General features: G+C 55.2%; 1 protein-coding gene across 2 annotated transcripts in view; it reads right to left on the reverse strand.

Annotated features, from left to right (window-relative positions):
- The window catches only part of BCAS4 (breast carcinoma amplified sequence 4), a 65,858-nt gene extending 48,502 nt beyond the window's left edge, over positions 1 to 17,356 (reverse strand). Inside the window, exons 1-2 of one of the 2 annotated variants that reach the window (XM_049649881.1) lie at positions 16,749 to 17,006; positions 1,919 to 1,990 (exon numbers count right to left, since the gene is read on the reverse strand). In XM_049649881.1, the coding sequence (XP_049505838.1) occupies positions 1,919 to 1,990; positions 16,749 to 16,928 (252 nt within the window). In that variant the 5' untranslated portion in view covers positions 16,929 to 17,006. Of the gene's footprint in view, positions 1 to 1,918; positions 1,991 to 16,748 lie in introns of both variants that reach the window. The other variant, XM_049649882.1, reaches the window with a different exon arrangement.
- Positions 17,357 to 17,620: the final 264 nt, after the last annotated feature.

Genomic DNA, 17,620 nt, shown 5'->3' on the forward strand with positions numbered 1-17,620 from the left:
ATCTGCAGGCGGGACCGGGTCCATGGGTCATGTGTGTGATCTCGGTATTAAAACCTTTGCATAAATGCATCTCCAGGCTTCCAGTTAGAGGAGGGGCTTGTCAGCACACTGCCTCACGCCTTGGCCTCTAGGCGACACACACAGGCTCCCCCACCACAGGAAGCCTTGATGGTTTCAAAGGCAAGGTGGCCTGACCCCTCTCCTGATCCAGGCTGACTCCGGCCCCAAGATCGCCCCTTAGGCGGATCGTGGGTCTCCTTTCAAGGAGGAGGGTGGCTGAGACTTGAGAACAAAACGTCCCTGAGTCACCAGTCCACCCATCTTCCAAATCTACCCCTTTGGCTTTGGGCCCCCCTGGTCCACACTGTGCCCAGCACACCATACCCACGGGCCGGTGCCTCTGCCTGGACACTCACCCTCCCCAGCGGCGGAATTCTTTCTGTTCCTCCTTCAAAGCCCCAAATTAATCACCACCTGCTCTGCAAAGCCTTCCCAATTTCCCAGGCAGAATCTAACGCCTCTGCTTTTCTTTCTTTTTCTTTCTTTTTTTTTTTTTAAACAAATCAAGTCTTAGGATCATGTGCCCAGTTCCTTCTAGACCCTCCCTCTTCAAAACCTTTGCAGTCTCCTTTTGCACCTTGAACACACCTTCAGGCGAGGGCTGCCACACTGGATGACAGCGCTGGTCACACACAGTGGGCTCCTCTCACAGAGGGAAGGGAGACACGGTCCACTTTCTTCTCATCCTCGGGCTCACCCCGGCACCCAGTCAGGGGCAGGTGTCCAACGGCCGGTGATGAAGAAAGGGCTGTCCGGGCTGTTCAAAGTCTGCCTCATTACCCAGCTCCCACCCGGACCCACACCCAAACTAGAAAATTGGTTCTCAAGAGCGAAACACACACAGGTCCTCTTGGGAACACTTCTGTCTTGTTCACTGTTGTGTCCCCAAGGGTGGCACAAGGGAGGCCTATTGAATGAATGGGGATGACAGGGTGCCCGTCACGTTGGCCTGCTTCAAGGAGAAATGGGCTGATACGGGAAACGCACTTTGCACTGTGCCTTGCACCAAGTAGGTGTTCAATAAACGTAGAGGGCTGACGTGACCGTTCCTCCCCTGGGCTCTCAGAAACACTTCTCCGGACACGTGCTTCACAGGCGCACAAATCTACCCCACTGGGTCCAGCCGAGACACGGGTCCTGATCACAATATGGAGCTCTACGCTTTAGGCCTTCAGGCCTTAAACCGAGAGTGCTGGGAGCTTCCAGAAAGTTCTATCATTGCTCCTCAGGGGCCCACACCTGGCTGGCAACAATGCTGGGGACACAAGGATCTGGAGGAGATTTTTGCAAAATTTGTAGTGGAGACCTTGTCTTCTGGGCCTAAGGCACCATCTCCCCCACCCAGCCAAGAGGATGTGATCCAACAAAACAGAGTAAGAGGCAACAGCAGAGACGGCAAAAGGATCTGAGAAGGAACCCGATGCCCAACCCTGCCTCGGGCTACAGCCTGGGCAAGAGGCTCCTCCCAGGCCTTGCAGGCCTGAAGCCATTTCCTGGCTGTCTCCATGTTTGCCTGGCGGACCGCGCAGAGCCGAGGAAAGTTAAATATAGTCTTAGCATCCCCGCTGAACAGCTCCCCGTATCGGTGCCCGAGAGTGCCACCTGGTGGCCCACTCCTGGCTCCTCTGTGGAATAAGAGCCATCTGGGGGGGGATGGGCACTATCAAGATGGCCGCCTCAGGAAGCCTTGGTGTTGAGAGACCGTGGGAGAGAGTGCGCGCGCCTGGTCCTGCTCTCACCGTCGGCTGCTGCCCCCATTCCTTCTGGTTGCCAAATCGCCACCAAAATGGCTTCCCCAGAAAACTCCAGGAAGGACCTGGAGTCTGGCCTGGGCCTAACCTCCCGGGCAGACACTCACCATGTCGGTCAGGCTGCAAAACTCTTCCAGCCTGAGGAGCATCCCCTCGATGGTCTCCTCCACCTCCTTCGCCTGAAAAGAGACAATATCCTGGAGATTAGCAAGTGGTTTCCAGGGAGAAAAACGCCCTTCACTTTTTTTTTAAATTTTTTTTTAAGCAAACTAAGGATTATCTGCCCAGTTCCCTTCAGACCTCCTTTCCCTTTGCAAAACGTCTCATGGCCTCATTTAAAGTAGTGGTGATCAGGCAGCAATCGTGACACCTGTGGACAGAGGCCTGGCGAAAAGCCACCACGGCCCATCCACTCCAGGCAGCGTTCAAAGGAGAGGAGATAAATAAATATGAGCAGGACTAGAACAAACCTAGCCTTACCATCCCGCTGTTCAGATAAGGAAACTGAGGCTCAGAGAGGACAGGTAACCCTGCTGGAGGGCACACAGCTAGCAAGGGGTGGGGCCAGGATTCCCCGGGAGGTTTGAGTTCACAGCCCCAAAGCGTGCTCTTGACAAACTCTGAGAAATGCCTCCTGGGAAACACGATGGACGGTTCACACAAGATGTAGAAGACGTAGAACGTAAACCTATTCTTGTGACGACACGCAAACAACGTACATGGCTTGACAGAAAGGCCTGGAATGATACAGACCGAAGTGCCCAGAGTCAGGGGATGTACTTACACTAAACGATGATTCAATCTGAAATTCAAATTTAACTGGGTGCCCTGGACTTCACCTGGCAACACTATTAACAGGGTTTACTTAGCCCTGGGGAGCACAAATGGGGAATGGGGTCTGACAAGGGAGACTTGAAGGGTCCCCAACTCGAGGTACTAGGGCTGGGCAGTAACTTAACGAGTGACGTAAGGCAGCCCGCTGGGGCTTGTGGCAATCTGAGGAGCATTTGCCCAAGTCTAGAACAGCCAGCTGCCAGCGGCCATCAGTAGACACGCTCAGCACTCCCAGAGCCTTCCATTTTGCAAGAGAAGCCAGAAATTGTAACTTTAGGGAAAATGTCCCGATTTTTAAATGGTAGCTCAAATTAAAAAAAAAAAAAAAATTTTAACACTCCACAGGCCCAGCCAAACATGACCGTGAAAGGATCTGCCAACTTACAAGCCCATTTAAATCCCTCGTGTAAAAATTAGTTTGAACCCTTTTTCCCCTCAAGTATTTACTATTTTCATGACTTAAAAATAGCTGGGGTTTTATTTATTTATTTATTTATTTATTTACTTATTTTTAAAGCTTATTCATTTTTGAGAGACAGAGCGTGAGTGGGGGAGGGGCAGAGAGAGAAGGGGACACAGAATCTGAAGCAGGTTCCAGGCTCCGAGCTGTCCGCACAGAGCCCGATGCAGGGCTCGAACTCACAAGCTGTGAGATCGCGACCTGAGCCGAAGTCGGACGCTTAACCACCTGAGCCACCTGGGCATTCCAATTGGTATGTATGTATGTATTTATTTATTATTTTAATGTTTATTCACTTTTGAGAGAGCAGGAGTGGGAGAGGGACAAAGAGAGAGGGGACACGGAATCCGAAGCAGGCTCCAGGCTCCGAGCTGCCAGCACAGAGCCCGATGCCGGGTTTAAACCCATGAACCGTGAGATCATGACCTAAGCCGAAGTCAGACACTTAACCAAATGAGTCACCCAAGTGCCCCTGTTGTATGTGTTTTTAATTACCAGGCATCTAGGAATAAAGTTCATCTAGAACATGGCTTACCAGGCCAGATCATTCTGTGCCAGGGAAGCGACCCCAGACGTTTCTGGGCAGGCCTGGTACCTGCCCCCCCACCCCCGACCTGAAGGCTCCCCTTATCACCCACTCGTCCCCCGAGAGATGTTCATACAGTGCCACAGCCTGCTGCCTGCGGCGGGAGCCGTCGCTACCACAACAGCATAAACGAATGTGCAGAAAAACATCTTTCCGGCTGGAGTAAAAATAGTACCAAGTTGCAATTTTAAACTCTGGAACCTTCATCTCACAGCTGGGACTATTTCTGGGCCTGAACGGGGGAGGCTTGACAGAGAAGGGGACCACAGCAGAGAAAGGACTAAGAGACTCACAGGACGTTCTCTCTGCCCCCCAAAAGGAAGATCGCGGTAAAAAATTGCCCTTAATGCACTAAGAGGGGAAGAAGGAGCCAAGAGAGGCCCCAGGGACAGGAGAGAGGCAGGCTGGTTTCTTTCCTTCTGCTGCAGAGGCGAGGGAGAGGGGCACAGAAGGGGGCGGAGGCTCCCTCCAGAGTGCAGGTGTACAAACCCCAGACGCCAGGCCGAATCAAAACCTGCAGAGGGACATGAGAGCCCAGGGCCCGGCTGGATGGGCCGCCTCCTTCTCCAGAGGGGCCCGAAGAGAGGAAGTACATCTCAGCCTATGGCCGAGTGTTCAGGAGGGAGGCCAGTCAGCCCTGGGTTTAGATCCCACCTTCTCGTTTGCCAACCACGTGACCTTAATTGAAGGGCTTACCTTCTGCATTTCGGTTGGCCCACCTGTAAGCCACACCACTCGGCAGGGTTGTTAAGAGGTTAACCTCACGTAATAAAGGTGGTTCAATCGTTTGACAGAGTGCTGACATACAACAGGTGCATAATAAGTGGCTGCTTTATGTGCCTCTCTCCCTAGATAACAAACGCGGTGGCCAATAGCCATATATGGCTTATTTCATTGGAGGCTCACAAGAACTTTGCACAGTAGGTGCTGTCGCTTGCCCCTCGGACCAGAGAGCTCACATCACTTGCTCAAGGTCACATAGCTAACACGTACTGAAGCCAGATCTGACCCTGAGCACTCTCAGTCCAGAGCTGAAGTCTGTAAGTCCCAAGAGGCTCTTTGGAGAGGGGGCAGCATGTCCCCTTTACGGCCGTCTGTCAGCTGTGGTCTCGACCCCCTCTCCCCCACCTCCCGGTACCAAGGGCAAGTGCCCCAACGCAGGAGAGGGTAGAGGAAGCATTTGCCGACTGGCCAGCTAAGGAGGAACGAGCCCCGAGACGTTCCCAACCAACAGGAAGGAGCTCAGGCTAAGCCAACCCACCACGCCCGCAAATCATTCACGGGACAATTTTCTCTCAAGCTAATCCCCTGAGTGGCCTCAGAAGCGAGAGTCCTGCGGGCCGCAGCCCACACGCCTTTTTAACCAGCCCATCAGCAAAATGAATGCCCTCGTCATGCTGTGCAACTCCCTGGGCATAAATCGTCCCCCTCCCAGGGGAAGAAGGGCAAATGGCTCACTCAGAGTGACATTCAGGGCACCGCCGGTGGGGACAGCAGGTGGGCATTGATAACACGCGGGAATCATGGCCTCTGCTTCTTCCTTACGTAAGTCTCCCAAGATGCCAATCGGAGCCTCCCAGCGGGGCAAGGCCCCAAACCCAAAGTGGGGATGGCTTCCCGCCCGTGAGTGACGGGCGCAAAACCCCACAAACAGACCCCCCGCCGTGGTCTTCTCCAACTCGGCAGAGGCGCCACTGGCCCGCTGCTCAGGCCGAACACCTGAGAGCATCCTCGAGGTCGTCCTTTCTCGGCCCACCCCGTCCACTGTGTGTGCAAATCCTCCCTGCCCCGCCTCCGGAATGTGGCCCAAACCCGACCGCTTCTGTCCACCCCTCGCGCCACCGCCCTGGCACAGGGTGCTGTCCTCTCCCACCGGTCCCTGCTTCCTCTTTGGCCCCCCTTCAGTCTCCTCCCCCGAAAGACCCCGTCAGAACCCGAGCCCTCCCCCGCCGCCGGTGGGGATGGGACACGGGGCAGCGGCTCCGGAAACCAGTCCGGCGCTCTTTCAAAACGTTACACGCAGAGTTGCCCTACGACCCCGCAAGAAAGCCAAGAGAACGGAAATCATGGTGTTCTTACAAAAACTTGGGAGGTATTCACGACGGCCAAAAGGTGGAAATGACTCAAGGCCCGTCAAGTGATGAATGGACAGTCAAGACGGGCCATAGCCACGCTACGGAGTATTACGCGGTACTGAAAAGGAATGCCAGCCCGACACCTGCTACAACACGGACGGTCCTCGAAAACATTGAAAGAGGCCACACACAAAGGCCAGGTACTACGTGATTCCTTTTCTGGGCAGTGTTCGGAAGAAGCAAACGCACAGAGACCGAAAGGAGATCACGGGCTGGGGTGGGGGGTGGGGAGGGAGAAGGAGAGTGCTAATGGTCATGGGGTTCCTTTCTTGGCGGGGGCAGCGGGGACTGCTGTGGAATGAGGTCACGGCGATGTCTGCACAACACAGTGAGCTTATGAAGAACCACTGAATGTACGCTTCAAAACGGTAATTTTTTTACATTACGTGAATTGCAGCTTAATTAAAAAGCAGGACTCCTCTCCTGCCCCCACCTCCCTCAGCAAACACCTAATGGAGGCCTCGTTAGCCCTACGCCACCTGGACCCTCCATCTGTTCTCCGACCTCGCCGCCTACAGCCCGCTCCCCACCAGCCACACCAACCGCGTCGTCACTCCGGGGCCTTCGCGCCCGCGGCTCCCATCACGGACAAAGCTCACCGCGCACCTCCTCCCAGCCGCGGCTCAAACGTCTCTCCTCATCGAGGCCTTCCCTGGCCCTGCAGCTCCCCCGCTCCCTGTCCCGCACCAACTTCTTTCTGACTTCAGCCTCCATCCCTGTCTAACATCTTACATGTTTCACCTGTCCTGTCCTCTTCTGCCACCAGAATGAAAGCTCCAGGGGTCTTAGTGCCTCTCACTCACCGCCGCGTCCCCAGGGCCCAGGGCGATGCCTGGCACATAGCAGGTGCTTACGCTTCTGAAGATGCCCCCCCCCGCCCCCATTCCCTCCCATCTGCATACCTTTGGGCAATCGGACTCCGCCCCCAAATCTGGCCTGGCCCTGTGACTTGCCTTGGCCAACAGAATGGGCGGAAACCGCTCTTTGTGACATCCGGCTCTAGCCTCGAGAGACCCGGCGGCATCTGAGTCACCCTCTTGGAGGACAACAGCCGTGTGAAGAAGTCCAGGCAACGCGGCTGGAGAGGCTGTAGGACACGAAGGGCCAAGTGGAGGAGAACCGAGGCGCCCCAGGCAGCACCAACCGCCCAACGTGAGCGAGGCCACGTTGCAGCGCAGCAAACCCTCCAGCCGAACGCAGCCCCGTGACTCGGCCCGGCCGGTGCCGTGGGAGCAGACCCGCAAGACCACGCGTCCCGCACCATCATACGGTAGTTGTTTTCAGCCACTAAGATTTGGGGTAGTTTGTTACCTGGCACTTGGTGACCAGTACGGTGCCCAGGGCGTATTTGTTGCAGGAAAGGAAAGGGGGAGGGAGGGAGGGAGGGAAAATGAGCGAGGGAAGGAGGAAGAAATATGCCCTCCTGGAGGAGCCGTAGCCTGAGAAGAGCAGCCTAGACCACTCTTCGGCCCCGCCCCGGCATGTCATGCTGTGTGGTCTTAACTGCGCTCCGACCATCTCTGTGCCCTGGTTTCCCATTTGAAAATCGGGAGAAAACGAGCCTCAGACTCTGTCTCGGGATGGAAGCAGAGGACAGTCCGCTGAGTAATTTCCGGGCTCTGGGTGAGGGGCCGGAGACCCATACAAAGGACGCTTGCAGCCGGGACCCAACCAGGCTCTCCACACTCAACTGGAATGGACACAAGTGAGGCAGGAAACGAACACACCACGCGGGAACATGTTTTCTGCACGCTGTTGACTTTCCGTTTCTCACTTTTCCAAGAGACCTTCTACTTTTCTCCAAGAACCACAGCGGCACGAGCAGGATAACGAATGGAAGTTAATACTCAGCTTCCCGCCAGAGAGACAACAGGGAGAGGTGGGGACTGTGGCCAACAGGAGGCCCCTTCTCCGTCGGACGAGGGCGGCTGCTACTTGACCCCAGCAGAGTGAGCCAGGTGGAAACGTGCCAACCCGGTTTCGTTCAAGACAGACAGTGCTCCAGGAGTTGGCGCAAACCAGTTTGAAAATTCAAAACTAACGCCCCAACTTAAAACACACTACGATGGCCAAACAAACCTGTCTGCAGGCTGAATGTGACCTTCACACCTCTGGCCTATTTGTATCTTTAAAACAAGCACATATGGGGGCACCTGGGCGGCTCGGTCAGTCGAGTGTCCAACTTCGGCTCGGGTCACGATCTCGCGGTTCGTGGGTTCGAGCCCCGCGTCGGGCTCTGTGCCGACAGCTCGGAGCCTGGAGCCTGCTTGGGAGTCTGTGTCTCCCTCTCTCCATGCTCCTCCCCCACTCACAGTCTGTCTCTCCCTCTCTAATAAATAAACATTGAAAAAAATGTTAAGCCATTAAATTGTACACTTTAATTGTATGACTTGTATATGGCATACGAATTCTATCACAATAATGCTGTTTACACACACACACACACACACACACACACACACACACACACGGAAATCCTAGGAACCACAAGGTCCACTCAGCCAGGCCACGGACAGGGCCACTGAAGACCTATACCTTCTGCAGCAACACTTTTAGAGAAGCCAGACATTGGATTTTTTATGAGAAGACTCCCACTTTTTAGAACGTGGCGACTACCTGCCGTCCAGAGGACACCCACGGGCAGCCCCGCCGAGTTCCAGGTGGGTTTTTCGCCTTTTGCCGACACCAAGAGCCGCTGCCTGCCCCCGCCCCCCCCCCCCGGCTTCCTCTGAGGTCCCCGAGTACACGGTGGGGGTGAACATGAAGAGGCCCGAGGACTGTGGGGCCTGCCTTCACCCTGGGCACGCAAGTAGGAATGTCACCTCTTCTCCAGAAGCGGTCACGGGGGCCCCTTCAGATGACAGCGGAGTAAAGGTCTTTCCAAGGTGGCTGTCCGCCCCTCCACCAGCCTGACCGGAGGCAGAAAGAGCAGCCTCAACCCTGTGCACAGAATGGGCGGGCGAGGGGGAAGGGAGCGGGGGCCTGCTGCGGGGGGGTGGGGGGGAAGCCCAGGGAGGAGCAGACGAAGGGGTTCTCCAGGCGGCGCTGGTGGGACCTGCAAACCAGGAAGGATCCCCCCCCCCCCAGGTATTTATCCTACAGACATGTTGGCACAAATGCAAAAGGAGTACAGAGATTCCTCCTGCAACAGACTTTGTGAGAGTAAAAGGATGTACGTAACCCAAATGCCCATCTATAGAAGAATGGCTGCCTGAATTGTAATCCAGACTGCGATTCTGTTTAGCAGCTAAAAATAATCGGGCAGCTCTCTACGTACTCATACGGAAAGATCTCCAAGACATATTGAGTGAAAAAAGCAGGATGCACAAATGGGAGGTAACAGGTGGGGATGGGAAAGGACCCGTCATGCTGGAAGGGGACAGAGACAGGAACAGAGCTGGGTAGGACGGGGTTCTGTGCCACTCCACGGCCACTGGGACCTGTGGATTTTGTGACATGTTCCTATACTTTTATTAATTTTTTTATAGTTTATTTTTGAGAGAGAGAGAGACAGAGAGTAAGCAGGGGAGGGGCAGAGAGAGAGAGGGAGACAGAATCCGAAGCAGGCTCCAGGCTCTGAGCTGTCAGCACAGAGCCCGACGTGGGGCTCGAACCCATGAACCATGAGATCCCGACCTGAGCCGAGACCAAGAGTTGGATGCTTAACTGACTGAGCCATCCACGCGCCCCACAAAACTTATTTTAAAAGCAAAACTGGGCACATTTCGCTAACAGTGCAGAGCCTGCTTGGGATACTCTCTCTCTCTCTCAAAAGAAATAAACTTACAAAAAGAAAAAGAAAAAGAAAAACCAACTCCAATTCATTTTTTAAATTTTTTTATTTTTTGTTAAATGTTTATTTATTTTTGACACAGAGAGAGAGAGAGACAGAGCATGATGGGGGAGGGACGGAGAGAGAGGGAGACACAGAATCCGAAGCAGGCTCCAGGCTCTGAGCTGTCAGCACAGAACCCGACGCAGGGCTCGAACTCACAGACTGCGAGATCATGACCTGAGCCGAAGTCAGACGCTTAACCGACTGAGCCACCCAGGCGCCCCTCCAATTCATTTTAAAAGACCCCACAGGCCAAATTTCCACCACACCTGCACCAAGGGATAATTTCAGAACGCAAGACAGCGTAAGGGGGACCCGTGGTTCCTTTGGACCCCGGGCTCAGCAACTGTGTTTTGCAAAGCAAAAAGCACCATCGAGGGCTGGCCTCACGTACGCAGGTCAGGAAGTTAACCCCGGATTTCTCGGCCTACAGGAGGCCGCGCTGGGGAGTGAGAACTTGTGACCTTCGGCACAAGTGGAGGCGAAAGGCTGAAATCCCCACAGCCGGACACTGTAGAGAAGCGAGTGTGCGACCCGCTCTGTCCCCACGGACAGAAGCGTCCCCCGCGTATTCTCCCTCCCAGCGCCTGGCACGACGTCTGCCCCCAGTACCTGCTCCATAAACATCTGCAGAATGAGGAAGTGAGCAATCGTAGCTGGCGTTCCCAGCCTGCTAACTACGGGCCAGACCCCGCACCAAGCGTTTCCTGCAGCTCACCTCATCCGACCGTCCAGCACCGCGGGAGATGAGCAGACAAGGCAGGAAGGGGCCCCGAGCACAGGGTCGAGATCCGACCCCACACCTCGTGGCTTCAGGGCCCAGTTCCCCCCCACCCCCAACCTGAGCAGGAGGACGAGGGGAGTCCGCACCTCTATAAAGGATGTTTCTTTAACTGATACGTACGAAGTCACTCAGTGCCTCTGGACAAAGCAGCAGGCAGGACAGACAGGGTCCCTCAGGGGGCTGCGGCTGGACACAGGGCATTCATTCACAAAAGAGAGGAGCTGTGTGGGCCCTACCGGGTTGGCCACCGGAATCACCAGGGGAGTGTTGACCAGGCCAGGCCCCCAGGCCCGGGCCTTGCTCGCAGGTGCCCCTACAATCAGCGATTTTCCAACACACCAATCCATCCAGGTCACTCCGGGCTTAAAACTCTGCTGGAGAGCTTTTCGAATCCCCGTGGGCAGGGGGCACCCACACCAGTGACATTAGAATACCTGGGTCGGCGGGCAGGGGTGGCAGAGGCTGCAGGCATCAGAATCTTTTCTGGAAGATCCCCCGATGACCCCGACCTTTGGCAAAGTCTGGGGACCCCGCTCTCCAACAGAGCTCTCAGGCTTCGCTGCGCCCCACCCAACCCCTGGTGGCCGCTCCAACTTCATTTACAGAGGCTCCAACGCCTATTTAGAGAGGTGTGAAATACGTGTCTTCGCCTTTTAAGCTGTTACACGCACACGCACACCTCCGTGCACCTGGCCTCACTCCTGCCTGAGTCTCCCGTGCAGAGCTGACTCGCTCCGCAGCCGGGACCTGTCCACTGGGCACAAGCATCGCCGTCCACCAGCCTGTGCGACAGCACTGAGGTCATTCCCAATCTTTGGGAACCTCTCTGTCTTCAAGCTTCTCGGCTGGTGCGGAGGGAACCTTTAGCCAAGGCTCTGGGCTGACCCAGGGATGGCTCCTTCCACCGCTGGGCAGCTCCGCGGGGAGAAAGGCAGGAACTTCTTTCCGAGAAACACGCTCCCGCCGTGGCCTGGGCTCCTCACACCCCGGAAGGTTCTGATTCAGGGAATGCGGCCAGCTCAGTCCACGTCCACTTGGACAGCCACGTCTGTGGTCTCCCTGCGGCCCTTCCAGCACCTTCCAGCCCTGCAGCCGTGAGTGTGAAAATCGGATCATGTCTTTCCTCTGCTCATGGCCAACTCACCCCCGCTCGTGGCCAGGACCCCGGAATCAAATCCAGAGTCCTCCCCGTGGCCCTAGGTCCCGGTCTAGTCCTGCCCACTCCTGCCCTTGGCCGCTGAGGTCCACCCACGTGAGCACCTCTCTGTTTCTCATGTTTCCCCCTCGGGCCATGCCCCTGCCGCTGGAACTTGGCCTGGCTGTTCCTTCCACACACCCCCCCCCCCCCCCCGCTGTCTCCTTCACGGCACTGATCACCATGTAGTTGTTCCGCTTGGTGGTTACTGGTCTGCTCATCTCCCTGACCGCACCCCCAGTCCTTGAGGGCAGGCACCCCCTGTGCCCCACAGGCCTCTCCGCGGGACCCAGCACAGTGCCTGGCACACAGCAGCTTCGCCATAAGGATCCGAGGAGTAAACGAATACAGAACTACATCTGGAGACAGGGCATCTGAACATCCCAAACCTGAAAGCCGAAAGCAAGCCAGCAGCTCACGAGGACAGGACACGCGGTGCGTGCAGGTTGGACATAACGAGTATCCTCTGCTCTCACAACGAAGCAGCCTCTTGTACGTTTTTCAAGAAACTCAAGGCATCTTTGGCTAGTTTATGTTTTTCTTTAGTCGAAACACATGGCTGGGAGAAGCTCTTCCGTTTCCTCCCCATACGACGACAGCAAAATCAAAAGTCCAAGCACAAGGGTAAATGGTAACGGATGCTGGCTTCAGTACAGGAATACAGGGAGGAGTTGGGGGCGGGGGGGACGCCCGGGTGGCTCAGTCAGTTGAATGTCCGACTCTTGATTTCAGCTCAGCTCATGATCCCAAGACTGTGGGGTCGAGCCCAAGGTCACAGGATTGAGCCCTGCATCGGGCTCTGTGCTAACAGCACAGAACCTGCTTGGTATTCTCCCCCCACTCTCAAAATACATAAATCATCATTTACAAAAATTTTGTTTTAAATAGGGAGGAGTGGAGACTATGACAAGGGGGGCCCAAACTCAGAAACATAGACCTAGATTTACCAGATCAGCTAATATTTTTTTTAATTTTTAAATGTTTATTTATTTTTGAGAGAGAGAGAGAGAGAACGCGTGCAAGTGGGGGAGGGGCAGAGAGAGAGGGAGACACAGAACCGGAAGCAGGCTCCAGGCTCTGAGCTGTCAGCACAGAGCCCTACACAGAGCTTAAACTCATGAGCTGTGAGATCATGACCTGAGCTGAAGTCAGACACTTAACCAACTGGGCCCCTTATTTTATTTTTTAACGTAAGCTCTATGCCCAATGTGGGGCTTGAACTCATGACCCCAAGGTCAAGAGTCACATGCTCTATCGACTAAGGGGTGCCTGACTGGCTCAGTCGGTAGAACATATGATTCTTGATCTTGCGGTCGTGAGTTCAAGCCCCATGTTGGGTGTAGAGCTTACTTTAAAAAAAAAAGAACAGGGGCGCCTCGGTGGCTCAGTCGGTTGAGCGTCCGACTTCAGCTCAGGTCACGATCTCGCGGTCCGTGAGTTTGAGCCCCACGTCGGGCTCTGGGCTGATCGCTCAGAGCCTGGAGCCTGCTTCCCATTCTGTGTCTCCCTCTCTCTCTGCCCCGCTCCCGCTCATGCTCTGTCTCTCTCTGTCTCAAAAATAAATAAAAAAACGTTAAAAAAAAAAAAAAAAGAACAGATTGATGTTTTAAATAAACAAGAAACTCAGAATTTTTCATGAAAATTCTCTATTTAAACAACCCCATGTGGACTGATCCAATCACATCAGTGTTGGATTCGACCCCTGGGCCTCGAGTTTGCAAACCCTGATCTAATCCACCTGTAGTTAAAAGACCCAAATGTTTTGTCCCCTGTCATCCTCTGCTCACTCAAGCAAAGCCCCTGGGCATGAGAAAGTGCTGGCTTGACTTCCTTCCATCTAGGCCATGAACCTCATCTGTGGGCCAAGCCCATCCTATGTCCCAGCACAGGTACCAAACAGGATTCTGAAAGAGCCTGGCCAGGAAGTCATCCGTGGGTGGCTATCGGCACCCAGCCTTTCGAGAGGGCCCTGAGCTCCCTCCCCCCATAAGCCAGAGGGCACCCAAGAGGCAAACACCTCTCCCTGCCATCGTGGAGCAGCTTCTGGAGGCCACCCTGACACCTCCCCCGAAGAGGAAGTTCAAACCAGAAAAAGAAAGTAAGACACAAAAAACCGGGCTGAACAGAACACCCCAAAGGCGCCGGAAACAGTAAAACACTCACCTGCCAACCAGCGTCAACACGCCTCCGCCCTGTAGCAGCTCCTTGATCCCGGCAGACAGAGCACGGTGCCGGGCTCGGCTTCCGCCCTCCTCGCCGGCTGCACCTCCCTCTGCTCCCCCTCCACCTGCTCTTCTGCCCGAGGCGCACCCTGCTTCGTTCCACCCCAGGGCCTTTGCAAGTTTTGTTCCCTCTGCCTGGGATGCTTTTCTCCCCTTTGCCTGGCCAACTCCTATTCACACTTCAGGGCTCAGCCTAAAATGTCACTGCCTCAAGGAAGGCCTCCCTGACTGCACCCCCAACAGAGTCAGGTCCCTGTGCTTCCTCTTCCCTGCACATTCACAGGTCCCAGCTTCCTCAGACAGACCTTCCCCACCCCTCGTCTCCCCGACTCACGCAGATACCCTCTACCTCACCACCCCATCTAGAGGGGTTGTGTGTTATGTGTCTGTTGTCTGCCAGTGTCCTGAAGGCAGGGCCCCTGCGTGTTTCACTGCTCTCCCCCGCTCCTGGGCCCCGCCGTCCAGTCCTGTTCCCAAACCGGACCTCCCTTTTCCAGATTGCTCACTGGCCCATCTGCAAACAGCCTCAGCGGGGGAGCTGCCAGTGGGTTGAGCCTTAACCAGAGGCTGCAAGTGACTGTGCTCTGGCAGTTTCTGCTGCTTCTGGTAAATAAAGTTCAGCAAGCACTCTAAGTGGGTTTATTGCCGCTGGAGCTGCAGGGAGTTGGGCTGTTCATTACATCCTTACAAATGAGCGTGAGCCAGCCCGTGTCTGAGTTAAAGAGAGCCCTGAGTGAGAAAATGAAGTTAACGCATGCAGTTTCTCTCGAAGGCTGTCCCTAATAGAGACAAAGTGAAGCTGAGGTCTAGCCGCTGGGCACGACATCTCTCTGCTGAGAGCAAGGGAGAGAAGGAACGAGGACGACGCTCAGGCTTCTTACACCAGTGAAAACCCGGAGACAACCCAAATGCCCATTCCTGGGGGCACGGTTCATAAGTTACGGTACCTCCACGGGACGTCACTTATTCCGTGTGGGTCTCAGTTTTCCCAGCTATGAAATCAACCAAACAAGGGGCGCCTGGGTGGCTCCAACGGTTGAGCGTCCGACTTCGGCTCAGGCCGTGACCTCACAGCTCGGCAGTTCGAGCCCCGCGTCGGGCTCTGTGCTGACAGCTCGGAGCCTGGAGCCTGCTTCACATTCTGTATCTCCCTCTCTCTCTGCCCCTCTGCCACTTGTGCTTTCATTCTCTCTCTCTCTCTCAAAAATAAACATTAAAAAAAATTTTTTTTTTTAATTAACCAAGCAACCTCCTAGCCCTGGGTCACTGCCAGGAGCAACGACACAGTCTGTGAACAGGGTCCGGCACGCTGCTAGCACATGGCACGGGCCCAGGAAATAGGAGTAATTATCATTTAGTTGTGGGGTACGGGGAAGCCAAAGAACGATGGAGCATAGTCTCCAACATGGAGGCCGCCGGCCTCACATGACTATTGAACACTCACAACGTGGCCGGTCCCAACTGAGATATGTTGTAAGTTCAATATAAAAGCCTGATTTTGAACACCTAGCACCAAAAAAAAAAAAAAAAAAAAAAAAAAAAGAACGTAAAAATCTCAGTAAGATTTTTACATGGTCATTGTTTACATGTTGGAGTGATTGATATTTTGGAGGAACTGTTACTTTAAATATATTGAGACTACTTTCACCTGTTTCTTTTTCTTTTTTTTTTTTTTTTTTTTTTTTGTGGCTCCCAGAATATTTAAAATTACAGGAGTGGCTCATATTTGTGGCTCAGATTATATTTCTATTGGACAGCTCTTACGGATACATTCAGACATGAAAATATGTCCATGCGATTTTGTAAAATTGAGATGTAAGTCACATACCATAAAAGTCACCCTCTACGAGCACACAGGTCTGTGGTTTTCAGTATATTCACAAAGTTGGGCAGCCACCACCACTAATTCCAGAACATTTTCGTCACCCCAAAAAGCCCTGTACTTTATCACCAGCAGTCACTCCCCACTTGTCCATGCTATTTTGAGTGGGGGGAAAAAAAAGCCACTTGGAGAACGGTATTACTAGGTCAAGCAGAGTTTTATAAAAACGAATACCTAGTATTATTGATACATGCACACCCGCACTGGCAAATGCATTTTCTAAGCGTTTGGTTGGGGTGAGGTACAACACCACACGGCTAGTGATGGTTATCTCGGGGACCCGGAGTCGGGGCGCAGAGAGCAGGAAGAGGGGTGCTCCCTCTGTATTTGATGTATTTCTGTCCTGCTTCTGAGATTTAAAAAGAGAATGAGTTGAATTGAACCCTTAAATAACTCCTGGTGCACTTGGGTAAATAACTTTCACGGCACTGTTAACAGACTGGCTTCGGCTGGAAGATGAAGGGCCTAGTTTCAGATCTACTTTTTATTCTGTGCTTTTAAAATAGAAAGTACAGATAGAGACGAGGTATTTTCCCTCTTAGCAACAGCAGGACCGAGGAGGCCTGGTACTTCCCCGCACAGACGCAGGCTGCCCGCCTCCTCCCGGGCCACTGGCACCCGGCTCTGAGCGCAGCGGGCCGAGCGCTCGGCCGGGGGCAGGACCGGGGGCGGGGGGCGGCCTCCCCAGAGCCCGGCCGATGCTGGGGGCCCGGGTCCGGATGCGAGGCGACTCTGGGCCCCCGGGGGGCCTTGTGGCCGAAAGAGGGAGAGGCCAGACCTGCCGCGCATCTCTGGGTGGCGCCAGGCAGTCATCTCTCCGCAAGGCGGGGATCCTCGGGCCCTTGCGCTGGGCGCGCGAGGATGCTGCGGGGACGCCGAGGGTTCGGGTTCGGGTCCCCGCGCGCCGGAGGCCGCACCCACCCTCTCCTCCCCCGGGGTGCCAGGGCGTAGACCGCCGCCCCTCCCCCGACCCACCTCCCCTACCTCCAGCCCCCGCTCCCTACCTCGGCCGCGGGCTCGGGGGTCAGGAAGAGCGCGAGCTCGCGCGCCCCGCTGCGCACGGGCTCCGGCCGGTCGGCGTCCAGGAGCAGCATCAGGAGAGCGGCGGGGTCCAGCTGGCGGAGGCTGCCCGAGAGCCGGTGGCCGGGTCCCGGCCTCGGAGCCCCGCCCCCGACCGGCTGCATGCCCCGCGGCCCGCCTGGAGGAGGCGGGGCAGGTGCGCACCCGGACGCGGCCCGCGCCTCCCCGAGCACCGGACCGAGGGGGGCAGCGCCACCCAGTGGCGCGCGGCGCTCACTGCGCCCGGCCCTCGCACCACCTGGTAAAGCCGAGCTTCTCAACCTCGCTTGCGTATTGTCATCACCTGGGACTCTTCAAACTTCCAAAGTCCGGCCCAGCACGCGGTCCCTGAGGTTGGGACCTGAGCACCAGCATTTTTTGAAGTTCGCCTGGGGATTCCTACAGACGGCGGAGTTTGAGAACCGCCAGTATAGACCACCCCTTTTCATTGGAATCCGGGCGGAGCCGTGTCTCCCAGCCCCCACGGCACTTTAGAATGCCCTGGGGAGCTTTCAAAAGCCCGGAAGCCAGGCCTCACCCCGGCGGATTCAGCCGGAATCCCTGGGGGTGGGGCTTGGGCATCAGTAGTTTTTTAAAGCTCCCGGGGTGTTTCCAGCATCCAGGAGAGAGAACGGGGTCCTTTCCTTTCAAGACCAAAGTCCCCGCCCCCAGGGCCGTCCTAATTCCAGCATCTTGTTTGCGCCCGGCGGAGAGATCTGGAAATTAGAGAAGCCGGTTGTAGCGGTCCTTTTCCTCGCTGGGGCAGCTTGTAGAATAAACTCCCCAGGGAATCCTTAAGCTCACTGTTTGCCCGCCC

The sequence above is a fragment of the Panthera uncia genome (assembly GCF_023721935.1).
Source record: "Panthera uncia isolate 11264 chromosome A3 unlocalized genomic scaffold, Puncia_PCG_1.0 HiC_scaffold_11, whole genome shotgun sequence".
NCBI lineage: Eukaryota > Metazoa > Chordata > Mammalia > Carnivora > Felidae > Panthera > Panthera uncia.